This window comes from Scardinius erythrophthalmus (genome assembly GCF_964197995.2).
Source record: "Scardinius erythrophthalmus genome assembly, chromosome: 6".
NCBI classification, from domain to species: Eukaryota; Metazoa; Chordata; class Actinopteri; order Cypriniformes; family Leuciscidae; genus Scardinius; species Scardinius erythrophthalmus.
Genome location: NC_138226.1, coordinates 14,236,790 through 14,250,975, shown reverse-complemented (window position 1 = coordinate 14,250,975; position 14,186 = coordinate 14,236,790). Strand labels below are relative to the sequence as shown.

Below are 14,186 nucleotides of genomic sequence, written 5' to 3'. Positions count from 1 at the left end.
TCAACCCCAAGGGGTCGTGAGGGGACCATTAAAAATCCTTGACAGTTTGCCAGTTTCGGTAGAGCTTCCTCTTAGGCTAAAAATGCTACCACAGCAGCTACAGTATATGACTGTTAAAAACATATCAACTAGAGTTGAGAAAAAGTTCAGATGATACCAAAATGTCTTGTATTCCTGCATGTTATGCAAATTAACAATTCTATAAGAATTGGAGTTCATGAGCTACTTCGTAAAGCAATTATTAAATAACAAAAAGCAGAATTTATAGATTCAAGCAGAATTTCTACTATCAAAGGCAAGTGTCTCTTTGAGAGGAACCTTGCAAAAGAGAACTGAGTACGTAATTCATGATCAGACCTCACTTCCTTTAGACAGTGAGTCTAGGGAGGTGGTCAAAACAAAGCAGTTCACAGACTACACACATCAGTGACTGCATATATAGAGGGGTAAGTGTGTTATAATGCTTACAGTATGTATTCTATTCTTACCTGTAAAATGTTTTACTAATTATTTGTATAAATTATTTTTCCATTAATAATTAAAAATGTTTCTTATAATCTACTTAGCATAGCTAATTGACATGAATTATTTGAGCCTCAGTTAGGGCTATATATAAATGCCTCATTTATTCATGGCCTAAATTATCATGATACAATTTTTCATATCAGTCGATATCAATAATTAGCACAATAAATGTTAAATCTTTGTTTCTTTCAAGTTTAAAGGCAGATTTTTGCTCCTATGTAAAAGTTGATGAAACCAGATCGTTAATTTATGTTTTAACCCACCCTTTATTGTCAGAACATGACAAACACTTCACGTTTTTGAATTCTTCAAAATTTTCCAGTCATTTTTCCTTAAAATAAATAAATAAATATCTAAATAGAAAAAAATAATTTCTTAGTGTCTGCATGTTCAAACAGGTGGTGATGTTTCAATTAATGCATGTGATGCCTGACTTTGATGACATGTATCTTCAGCACAATTTGCAGTGCAGGCTGCAATATTAATAATATTTTATCTCTTAGAAATACACATTTGACAGTAGTAGTAGCTTAAGTTAGGATGCAGAAATTTGTTTATTAACAAAAACAGTAACACCTGTAAAAAGTTGTATTAAAATGAACCATTGGTCTTCTATAGTAGCATTCATTTAGATCAAGATAACCAGTTAAAACCACACATATAGCACATCACTACTATAGTAAAATCTAACTATATGGTTTCTATGGTATTTGTATGAAAAGCAGTAGCCTAAATAAATACATTTATTATAAATGCACGTTATAACAATCACAAAAATACTGTAATTACATTTCATTACACCTTTAATACATCTACATTAATAATTTAATATCAATATTAACACATTTCTGCCACAATAACATGGTGTAGTTAGTGTTACTATTGTAAATCCATGGTAAATGATGGTGATTTGATGATTGAAAAGCCTTCTGACTGTATCAGCGCAGTTTTATCTGGCTTTAAAATTATCATTTTATTGAGGAAAATTATATTGCAATAATTATCGTTATCATCTTATCGCCTAGCCCTAGCCTTAGTTTTACCAAAATTGTAAAGCAAAAGCAATGAGATTTTAATTATAATAATAACTTAACAGCTGAAATATTGAGACAAACATATTTAATTGAGTTATTTTTTCCCACACTTCGAGAACCACTGTGTTAGGGTGACAAAAAATGCTGACATAGTGTGAAAGTGGTTTATCAGCTTCTGCAATTGGGTAGAAAATTTACAGGAATGCAAGTGACATTTAATGATGCTTATATAAATACAGAAGACAGGAAGCACAGGTTTATTATTAGTGTCATAATTTTTAGTCACTAGTATAAATAGTTCAACTATTGAATTTTTCGCAATGATATAACTATTTAATTATTTTCTTCCTCAGCTGTTGGGAATCTCTTTCTTTTTGCGAGAGCTCAATGGCAAACAGTTCACATGCTGAACACAACATTTCTAACCTGTGCCAAACAACTGCTACAAGTGTAGTTCTGCCCATTATCTACACCATCATGTCTCTCACTGGCCTGCCTGGGAATGCTATTTCTCTTTGGGTGTTCATGCACAAGATTGCCATCAAAACGTCCACCCATATCTACCTGATAAATCTAGGGATCTCAAACTTGTTGCTCTGCCTCACCATGCCATTCCAGGCTGCATACTACTCGCTTGGGACCACATGGGACCAACACAATACTATGTGCCAAATGGCAATAAATGGTCTTACTCCAGTGATCCATATCAACATCTGCATTGGTGTGATGATACTGAGCTGGGTGGCGCTCAGTCGCTTTGCCTCACTAATTCAACATTCGCATGCAGACCGCCCAAGCCGGTGGCTCAAAGTTCTACCCGGAGCCTTCTTTTGTCGAAAACGGCAAGCAAAATTGGCCAATGCACTGTGCCTAATCACTTGGGCTATTGTGGCCATAGCAGTCACATCCTTTGTGGTGCTGTACTCGATCAGGGCTGGAGGCATGAAGGACGGTGACGGAGATGAAGTGTGTTACAGTGTAGCGGTGGAGGTTGGAGGGGAAGGATCTCACGTCTTCGCGCTAGTGGCTGTTTCATTGTTCTTCGTCTTCTTCCTGTTGGTCTTAAGCGCATACATGGCAGTGATCAGGCACATCTGGAGGTCCAAGAAAAGCGCGATCATCTCTGACAGGCAGCGAGTCTATGCAAGAGTGTTTCGGAATATCGTTGTCATTAAGGTCGTGCTGGTGGTCTGTCTCCTGCCGTATCACATCTATAAGGCCATCTTCGTTAATATTGTCAATGAGCAGTCTTGGACTACATCACCCACAACAGATGCTTGCCATCCATTGTCCATCTACGTGGAGGTAAAAAGCATGCTCCTCTGTTTAGCGACTATGCGATGTAGCACAGACCCCATCATGTACTTCCTGCTGGACAAGACATTTCGTAACCATGCGCTTAGCCTGATGAGATTAAGCGCTAACGCAAATGACAGTCAGTCATCAAAGTCTAATGGGGGACAGTTATCTCAGGTAACAACTGGGTGTCTTTAGACATTACTTGAGAGGAGACTGTACGCTGACACAAAGGAGTCTCATTGTGAGCGATGTTCCCTAACAGCTGAACGATGTTTGGCCGCACACACCAATAAGAAAGCGAAAGTGAATGGGCATTTCTTCAACTGGATTACTTCCGCATGTCCATTGTTCTTCAGTATTGACCTGAAGCTGTGAAAACTCTTGTATGGAATTACACAGTGCTGAGAAATGCTTTATAATAGAGGATATGTGGGCAGGCACACTGTGTAACCCAATGCAAACAAGTAATATTTCAAGATAAAGTTCCTATAAAATCATTTTGAAAAGCAACTACAAATCAGACAAGAATTCATCTGATGCTTCCGTTCCCACACCACTTTGAATTGCTTGAGTACCTTGTGTAGCTATAAAGAGATAGTTCAGCCAAAAAAAAAAAAAAAATGCTGTCATCATTTACTTACCTTAAAGTCATTCTAAACCTGAATTACTTTTTTCCTTCTGTGGTAGACAAAAGAAGATGTTTTTTAAAAATGTCTGGTTTGTTTGTCCGTGTCCTGGTGACATATGCCAGACTTCTCCAATTATTTAGTCCGTTTAAACCCCATCCCTTTCTCAAAATCGACTACAAACTTGCATTCAGATCTGTCCTCCATTCAATCAACAACCAATGCATTGAACAAAGTTTCACTTAGATTTTCATCACAACTTAAAGAAAGTAAGTCAAACAAGTTTGGAAAGACATCGGGGTGAGTAAATGGCAGCAGCATTTTGTTTTGAGTGTGTGTGTGCATGCACTATCCCTTTAATGTGATTTCTTGCACATTTACAGCATGCCACATTAACTTTTAATGACTGTACTCACATTTCAGGTTGTTTTTCAAACATGTTGTTATAGATCTTGCCCATGCATTGAAAACTTTGTTTTTTTATTTGTTACATTACATATACCTACTTTCTTGTTTCCATTTGCATGCTGGTTATTGTGGTAAACGTTATAAGCTTCCCACTAGTTGTGCAAACAGATAATGTGTGCTTGCAAACAGTGCCTTTACATTTTTGCAGCACACTCATATGACTGTCATAGGTAATGATGCATGATGGACTAGGTATCCATTTATATGTCTGATAGAAGCAGCATTAAAAACCATTACTTTATAGACAGTAAATATTAAAGTCTCTCAGGAGCTTCAAAGTCTGCATCATTACTCCTATAAAAGAGCAAGATTATAGTTGCCTATTTTGCTTTAGTGCTGTCAATCTTATCTCAGCAAGATAGCTGGATCCATTAACCATTTTTCAGAATATAGTCCATCAAATTTAAGGGCAAATCTTAGGCAAACTGTATCTAAAAAAATCAGGAAGTTAAAAGGAAACCATTTGCTTGGTGTAGCACCATATCAATGGTACATATGCTAAACATACAGAGCAATTCATAAAGAGCAATGTTAATGTATAATCAAGATTATTAAGAAAACCCCTGAAAACTTTGCAATGTTCACAAGTCAGCAAAGTCAGCAGAGACTGGTTTCTTGGCACTCTAAACTGCAGTTAAGTTCCTGTCTTCTTAAAACTAAGCTGAATGTGACTAAGTGCTCTGCTAAGAATAGAAATATCCTGTTTCCAGATGAGGTGTGAAGATTCTGGCTTCTGTAGAGTTCCATCACTGTAGATTAAGTAAAAACCAACCAAGGATTTGACGTAAATGATAACACAGACCTCAGTCATCAGGATCATATCTGTTCTAATAAGATCTCATTGCCCTGCAGCTAGATATGGCAGGTTTGTATTTCTCTGAGGCATCACATTCTGAAGGTCTGATTTGATCAAATCACATATATAAAGCCAATACGTATACTATACTCTGTTTAAAGTTTATTAAAGTTTGTCTTTGCATTTATTCTTATCACAGTTAAATTAAACCAGTGATTATTAAGTCTGATCAATAACCAATATTATTTTTTTTGCCCAAAATGTATTATTAATGTCGGAAAACATATTTTGAGCAGTAAAATAAATGTATTTCAGGGTATTTTATTTTCATGTTTAACCTTCTAATGTTATGTCACAATTCTTAGGTTTTAGGTTTGAGGTTTCTATATTTAATAGCCTTTTTCATGTCTGCCAAGTTCAAAGATTGAGAATAAAGTTGTTAAAAAAACATGCACATTTCTTCAATATCAACCAAATTACTGACTTTATATCAGCTTTCAGTAACAGAAGCACATCTGAAGCTTTTTTCCTAAAAATCTATGAGCATAGTTGATCTTCATATTTTCATTTATAGGCTGTGAGTTGTGACTGCGCTGCATTTGGATCTTAAGCAACTGATTGTCATCACCCTCTATTAGTTTCACGTTTAATTCCCTCCTATTGACAGCTGCAGGCTGCTTACGAGAAAAGAGAACATCCCTTTAGAAGCAGTTTACGGCAATGTGTAATTTTAGGATTTTAAATGCCACATCTTTAAATTCACAAGGGGGAGGCTACAAAAGTGTGAAAATCGCAAAGACGTCAGTGCGTAAAAAAGGGGTTTACTAGTAATCTGAAGCACTAAGACACCACTGAGCTTACCTTCACATCCCGGTGAATGATGTTGTTGTCATGGCAATACCGTAACGCCTCTAGGATCTGTCTCATGTAGTGACTAAAGGAATAGAGAAGAGAGTAGGGTGGGAAAGATAGAAACCCATTTTAATCTGAATGGAAAGAAAGTGGGAACTAGGTTTGAAACTATATGATGGTGAGTAAATAATGACAGAATTTTCTTTTTGGGGAGAACTAGGTTTTTTAACACAGAGATTTCAGTCTACAATTTTAAGACGAGCACAGGAACAGGAAATGGGTGAAACTGTACTTAGAGCTGTTTACCTGGCTACTGCCTCACTGTAAACAAAACCAGCGTCTGCTCTCTTCACAATCTCAAAGCAGAGATCGGCTCCATCCATACTGAAAGACAGAACAAGACAAGAAACTATATATCAGCAACATAAAGTCAAACACTGGCACTATCAGTTCTAAGGTCCATTCATGATTTAACTTTAAAGGAAATAAATACAAATCTTTAAGATACTGGTTGTTACGTCCTATGTTATTATTTGTTTGGAATTGTTTTTTTCCTTCCCTTTCTCTCTTTACTTTCACTCTTAGCAGGACGATGCGGCTACCTGATTGGTTCATCCATCTGTCAATCATCGAAATGCTTGGTGATGATTGACAGATGATTGGTCACCAATGAGGGCGCGCCATGTGCCTATAAAGAGCGCACCTGTGTGGGAAGCGGGAGATGATTTGCACGCTAGAGCACACTTACTTTCACTTGATCGTTTTGTGATGCATGTTTGCCCTGTACCATTTTAGTGTTTTGAGAAACGTGTTCTTTGAGAACTTGGTAATAGAGGCTCATTTGGGCTGTCTTTTCTCTGTGAGTATTTCGCGGTTTTTCTGTTCTGGTTGTTTGACCTGTTATTAAACGGGGACGAGAAAAGAACAGCTGAGATATCATGTGATATACATGTGCTACACTGAGTTATCAATTGTGTATAGAACACTAGTTTAGCGACACGTGCCACTCTTTGTATTTTTCGTTTTTGTAGTTTATTTAGGGCGTCTTTGACGCTGAAGATCTTTTGTTTTTGTCTTTGATGAATGTGAATTTAGTCATATACTATACATTGTTTTGTTTATCTAGTAAGATTGGTTTTGGTTTTACTTCCTTCTATGATTTGGCACGGTCTAGTTCTTTTCTCTTTACCTCGTTCTTTTGTGATCCTTTTCTTTGGTTTGTATAAATTGTACATTTATGTAAACAATTATTTTGAGGTGTCCTTTTCATCTCGTTTCTCATTGTAATAAATTATCACTTTATTTAAACTAGATTGGTTTGTGTGTGAGATGTTTTCAAGTACACATTCAGCATTTTAAGGCAACACCAAGGAACTTTTCCTCTGCAGTCGCCTTACAGGTTGGAAGCGGAATTGTTCATTACCGCTGTCGTAAATCATTTAGCCCACCGCAGCCTACCGTCGCACGCACGCTCGCTGTTTATCCAGCACTGGCTTTGGAATGACCAATGTCCACAGACAAGGTAGAGTATGATGCATGATTTTATGAAAGTATGATGTATTGCGACATCAGAAACTAAGAAAAACAAAATAATGACTATTGTAACGCTTGACGTAAAGCAAGTCAAATTTGTAGTTTTCTTATGTCTCATTAGAACTATAGAAACGCGACCCGATCTGGCAAACTTGCATAGTGAGGTTATAGCAGATAAAGGACAGCAAAGCGGTGGCATAAGTGCCTTTCACTCTGTTACGACTTGATGAACCACTGAAACGATTTTGGAAACATTATTTTAGGCTAAAAAATATTCCTTGGTGTTGCTTTAATGTTGCACGCCTTATTCTCTCTAGACTAAAAGGGTTAGTAACACTGGTTCGCAACTTTCGCAACTTTCAGTGTGGGAAGACACATTTATTGCAAAACATGTCTTAAGTGTAATTTTTGCATCTTAAGGCAAAACCCAGAGCGCCATGCTGGTAGTAGGACAAACTGAACTGTAAGAGTCAATTGTGGCCAATTTCAGATATGAACACTTTCCTGATTGAAATATTTTCCCAATGCTTTAACAATAAGACCGTGATGGTGTTGTTTCCAGGGGGCAGCAGAGCTCTGGAAGCTCCTGCTTTTGTGTCGGCTCGGGTCTCTAAGGCCTTTAAAGAAAATCCCTTGAGAGGCAGCTGCGCTTCTCCAGATAAGAACTCACACTTCATGAAAGTTCTTTGAGAAAAGCTTGGCACTTCAGATAAGCATATGAGTATTTAGCATTTGAGGAATTAAAAAGCTCACCCTAGTCCACAAAAATGCTGAGAGAGCAACAGACACAGGCTCCTCTGGACAGAGAACAGGATGTTCATGTCTTGTTTTAAGATGCTTTTAAGAGTTCACTGACCAAACCTCACCACAATATGCTTCTAAATAACCTTCAAAACACTGCTACTTTCACACACACTAATCCAGACGGATGTGTTGACTCAAACAAAAAACGGCACTGCATTTGGATTTCTTCTGTGCATGAGTGTATTAAGCTTGCCGATGTAATATTTCCCAATGCTATAAATCCAACATTTAAATGAAAAATGTTTGATTGCATTTTGGAGTTTGTGTGAACAAAGAATTAATGGAATAATAAAACAAGTGCAGATTTGCTCAGAATGAAGGACTTACAACTCAAACACCATGTAGAGCATGCCATCAGAGCTGTAGGTCTCTAGAAGCTCCACTATGTGAGGATGTTTCAGCATGTGACAGATGCTCGCTTCCCTCTTCAGATCTACAGGAAGACAAAGAGGCGAATTTCAGTTTCAAATCAAGTCATTTTCAGGAAATGCAATTTTGTACAAACAAATTTATTATTTTTAGCAACATTAAAATACACTTTTATCCAAAGGTTTGGTAACTTTGCTAAATGTAAGCATAATGAATGACCTTGTTTCCATGTTTATTATCTGTAATATCCCAATTTAATACAAAAAGTCAAGCTCAGCGCCATGTTCTGATCTCATCCACATCTTTCACTTATAAAACTAGTTTGCACAATTAGCAAAAAAATGTGTGAGTGCACAATTAGACATCTGTGGTGAAAGAACTGCATAGTCATACCCCACACACACCGCTGCTCTTCTCATATGTAATTAAAAGCAAAACAGCAAAAAGAAAACTGTAAGAACTATTGTTTTACAAAACACTTGTGCTGTGTGAATCCTTTCGAACCTGGCTGAGAAAAGCAATGCATGATAAAAGTATTTTGCATGTGTGAATCTTTGCATGGATCTCTCATGACAAAATAACTTTAAAGGTGCTTTTTTACTGTAGTGCTCCTATCTCTGTTCAACAGTCACAGTTCCACTTCTTAATTTCCACTTTCTGGTGCCATTAATGTAACATGCTGTATAGTGTAATTAACATAAACATACATACGTATCATACACTTTGACTAAGGAACTACCATGGATAAAACTTTTCAAAAATCATACAATAGAGGGGTCAATGACACAACGCTCAGTTTTTGTCCAGATCTATTAAAAATATAGTGCAATTCATGAATACAAGGACTTGGATACATCTCTCCTAATGTTTTTATTTTCTGTATTAAAATTAATTTAGATATTTTTAAGTCAAAAATGTTTGGGTGTTACAACTGTTCCGATTTCATTAATGGATAAAAAAAAAATACCATTAAACTTTTTATAATTAATATTTTTTTATTTCTTTGTTAAAATGTATTCTAAATATAAAATATATATATGTATATTTTTTAAATAATGTCTGCCATCTCAAAGTAATGCTGTGCAACCAATGCACAGAACTTTATACAGGAAATTACATCATAGAGAGGACCCCTAAAGACATTCATGTCAAGGTTAATAAATCTCTTCAAATATCAGATTGTTTGAACTTTCGATGACAAATCAAGGGTCAGGATGTGAAATGTCACATGGAATATTCTTTACACATATTCTTTAATAATAATTTAAAAGCTAAAGCATCAATGTTCTCCGGCTCAACCAACACAAAACAAAACTGTAATTTGTTTGATGGAGACAGAGCAGATATAGCACAGGAAATGAGCATCTCAGCTATGGAACGTGTGCTACTGCTAACCACAAAGCCATGTGTCGGAATAACAATATGCATCACAATATGTGCATGCAAGCTCCTCGATCTTTCCTGGAATTCCTCTGCGTTCTTTCAAACTTCCTAAATAGAGGAAAGTCCTCCCGCCTTTCCTGATCTGTTTCATCAGCTGTGACCCAGTTGGCAAACTGCAGCCTTCGGGAGTGGGGAAATACCTCTTACTGCATATCATTGCAGATTACGGTGCAGCTACAGAACACAGACCGGAGAACACAACAGACACTTTATGATGTGTGAGGTTGGCGTGTTGCTGGTATGCAAATCTAGACCACTCTCATTATAATCACTCAAGTAACACTGCAAAACTGTAAAGCAGAACAACCATTTTCAACATCGACAATAATCAAAAATGTGTCTTGAGCAGCAAATCAGCATATTAGAATGATTTCTGAAGGATCATGTGACTGAAGACTGGAGTAATGGCTGCTGAAATTCAGCTTTGCGTTACAGAAATAAATTACATTTTACAATATATTAAAATAGAAAAGAGCCATTTTAAATTGTAATAATATTTCACAATATTACTGTTTTACTGTAATAAATGAGAGACTTCATTAGAAAACATAAAAAAAAATCTTCACATTTTTGAAAGGTACTGTACATGTTTAAATGCAGCTTTAATATCGAAATACTTTTTAAGGCCAAAGTTTTCATGTTTGTTATAGTTTGTGAGTGGCTCGTCTCCAGACTGCAGTGTTTATTAAACTAGTGCTGTGGCAGTTCTGTCCTCTGGCATGGCTTCTGGCCTCTTAATGACCACTCCATCACTATGACACCATCTCCACCATAAGCCTCATGTCTGGAGGTGAGAGAGTAAAGATTTACCACTTTTAGGGTTTAGCACTTGCGCATTAAAACAAGCATTGTTTGCAAGATGAACATGAAGCGCTGATGTTTAATGTGACATAATATAACACAAGTATGATGGTTGAGTGAACATTAAACTATTGAACATTGGCTTGTATCTTTTTATCTGATTATCTGATCTGACAATAAAGTTATTTTCCCATTGTTAAAATCACTATGGTACAATCTCTTGTGGCTTCTTGTACATTCTTATCTTATACAACATTGTCAAAAAAATCATTAATTCATTTGGTTCTAAAGTTTCCATTGTACTGAAGTTATTTTGTGTTTATTCAGTTGCAAATATCTAAATGTCGCAGGTCGTCGTGCAACACCTCTTCCATCTGCTCCAGCTGTTTGAAGCCTGTGTTTCAATGGTGGGGTGCTTATGGAATTATGGGAATATCTGGGACACTCATGAGGAGTCGATGTGCAGCTTTAATATGATGGAACGGCAATCTGAGATGCAACTCAATTATTTGAGGAGGAAAATCTTTCAAATCAGACGGTGAGATTTACTCACGGAGAAGAGGCAGCTTGGTTTGGATGTTTGGCACAACATTTCCACAGTTTACGACACTCTCTACTCTCTATCTCTATTCAGCTTCCTCTAAGGGAGTCTACCCTGGGACATTCCCACGTGTATTGGTGTCTACAAGTGGCCAAATATCTCACAACACACTCGGCGGCACATGCATATGACACTCGGTGAAGAACAGAAGATTTTATGGCTTCTCTGGTGAGGGCTAACTGAGATGCATGCAGTACTAAAACATGTTGGCTGAGCTGACAGCAGACGTCCAGCACCTGAACATCCCTCTCATGACAGATAAACACAAACACACTCAACACTGCTGACCTTCTGCTGTCCCCCTGGACTAAAGGCGCACTTTATCTTGCATGCACTGTAATGTGGATGACAAGAATTCAGATCTGGCTTGCAACTTTCTCCTGTTCCCTGTTCTTCTCCTTATAATTTTGACTCCATTCTCTACTACTTAGTATAAATTAGTCGCTAATCAAGATCTTTAAACTAAACAATTTAATCTAAAGATGGTATAAAACATACAAAACATTACTGCAAAAAAAATAACATTTTATTTAATATTTTCTAAAACCGTTTGAAATAACTGATTTCAAAATAAATCAATTTGGGAAATTTTGGGGAAAATATTTAGAATTTAACAAAATCTCCTTGATTCTGTTCTGTAACCTTATTAGACTACAGCATTTCTTACACAAATAATAAAAAAAAATTGTTAAAAGAAATTAGAAAAACACTAATAAACATTTGGAAGCACTAATAAGCACTTGGAATCTACTATCTATTTTCTAAAATAAAGACCAGGTTATACTTAAAATAAATAAATATGAATAAATAAATAATAATTTTTGGAGCTCAACAGCATCTGTTTCCATCCGTCACTGTCACTGTAAAGAATAGAGCGGCATAAATATTCTGCCTAACATCTTATGGAAAAAAGAAAGTCATACCGGTCTGGAACAAAAGAAGGATGAATAAATGATTACAACATCATCTTTTTGAGTACTCCTTTAATTATTATGCATTACCATTTTTCAGTCATGTTACATGCACAAAGCCACTTGAAGTGGGATGATGCAAAATCATGACACGGTTATGCAGAAATAGCTTCAATGCTTTCTGTGATATCCAGTTAGTGTAAAGTACAGTACCACATTTGTGCTAACAACACAATTAAAACATCTCTGGTAAAATAAATGTTTCACCCTCTTTTATTAGACACAGATCCATTGAAGTCTGTTGCAAAGTATTTTTTAACAGATTGTGTGTCAGAGCTATTCTGGGGGTATTGCTTACACCAGGGAATGATATACTGCACATTAACCGTTTGAATGTTGTGGAGAAATGTGCTTCTCTTTTAACTGCATTAACATTTAATGTCCTCCTGCTGCAATATAGCACATATGAGACACAGAGGCACAGAGGAGAATATGGAAACAATCAGTCACCCTGACACGGTAAATAAAGAGGACTGAGACGAACGCAAGCAATCGGCCCATTTATAGAGCAAAGAATGGGAAAACAATGCACATATATCACTCTATGAAGATAAGCAGGCAAATCAACCTGTGCACACAAAATTACATTAGTCTGTGAAACACACATGGTACCTGCTGAAGAACGAGCACCATCACTCACAAAGCACCATAACTAAAGGAGTGAAATATTCTCACAATCACTCGGGCAATTAACAACCGCAGGAAAGACCTTCAATTCAATGGCAACCATGAAGCCGCTCTATCCTTCTCTCTTTCTCTATAAAGAAAGAAATGTATGGCAATCTCTTTGAAAGCAGATGAGAGTTCTGAAGGTTGCAGAGAGTGCAGATATTTTGCCCTGACCTACACCTCAGGATGAGGACTTCCATACAAATTGAAAAAAATTCTGATCACCAATTAAAATCTGAGAGTGACATACTGAGACAAAAGTTCCAGTGCCTTTCACTAATGGCGACTAAAAGTTGAGAGATATGTGAAATATGTATGAAATATACAGCTGGCAATACAAAATTAAGCAACTTTACGACTAATGTAATCATTTTAATGTGCTTTCATTTGGTCATTATGTTTAAGACTTGTTAGACTAGTTTTGTGATCTTAACTTGCAAGAATGAGAATGTTAAGAAAGAGTTTGTTTTATTAAAATTTCAGTAGCAAAATAAGCATTAGAATTAGCTAATTTGATTAATTTCTGTAAACTGATTCAAACCAATGATTCACTGATTAGTTTGGATGATAGCTCATGAATCATTCATTTCTGTCTTTTAGTATGTGGATAAATATTGCTGATTGAATTGATTCAATGAAACAGACAGTTCCCAGAATTGAATCAAAGAGCTTAATGTATTATATTGGTGCCTAATGCCTATATTTGTATATGAAATATCATATGCAGGCATGCATGTATATATTTCGTCATTATGAGAGTATCATATACAATTGTAAAGGCTACAAGTTCCAGCATGCTGTCTTCATGCAGCCATAAAAATGACATTAAAAAGCCCTAAGGTGCACAGTGCTGCTGAACCTGAAGAATCAAAAGAGGAAAAAAACACAGCAATGATAATTACACCCAATGTGATGAATGAAATGTCATTGTTTGCTCAGGCTGACATGCACCACCCTCCCACTGGTCACTGTAGTTTACTGTTGTAATGACAGAGCTTTCCTTTCTATGAGGACTCAAAGGCCATGTACACACTGCAGGTAAACTCAGATGTCCATTCACCTTTTAGTGCTTAATCCTGTTCTGTACACACACAGTTCAGTCATTTACATGAGTGACAACAGCATTCTACAGCCAAAAATTCTATGCAGTGTGTATGGAACCGAAACTGAACAACTTGCTGATGCCGTTTTTTAAAGAGAGGTTTCTCTCTTCTGTATGTGACATCACAGGGAAAGTGGTAAAAGCCTTGACTCGTTTGTGTTGCCAGATCTTGCTAGAAAACCGCGAACAAGAACAAGCCGACAATAAACTGAAATAAATAACTTCAAATGTATGCTGAAAATAAGACCAAAATATCACACTCCACATTTGCTCGCTTTAAAGCTCCATAAACC

The 14,186-nt window shown here is 36.5% G+C and overlaps 2 protein-coding genes across 18 annotated transcripts in view; one reads left to right on the top strand and one right to left on the bottom strand.

Annotated features, from left to right (window-relative positions):
• The window catches only part of caska (calcium/calmodulin-dependent serine protein kinase a), a 201,020-nt gene that overhangs the window by 45,316 nt on the left and 141,518 nt on the right, over window positions 1–14,186 (bottom strand). For all 17 annotated transcript variants that reach the window (XM_081368588.1, XM_081368589.1, XM_081368585.1 and 14 more), the window contains exons 3-5: window positions 8,265–8,370; window positions 5,907–5,984; window positions 5,610–5,682 (exon numbers count right to left, since the gene is read on the bottom strand). In XM_081368588.1, the coding sequence (XP_081224714.1) occupies window positions 5,610–5,682; window positions 5,907–5,984; window positions 8,265–8,370 (257 nt within the window). The remainder of the gene's footprint in view (window positions 1–5,609; window positions 5,683–5,906; window positions 5,985–8,264; window positions 8,371–14,186) is intronic.
• Window positions 394–5,189, top strand: gpr82 (G protein-coupled receptor 82). The gene is made up of 2 exons (XM_081368603.1): window positions 394–446; window positions 1,913–5,189. The coding sequence occupies exon 2, from the start codon at window positions 1,947–1,949 to the stop codon at window positions 3,051–3,053; it is 1,107 nt and encodes a 368-aa protein (XP_081224729.1). The 5' UTR covers window positions 394–446; window positions 1,913–1,946; the 3' UTR covers window positions 3,054–5,189.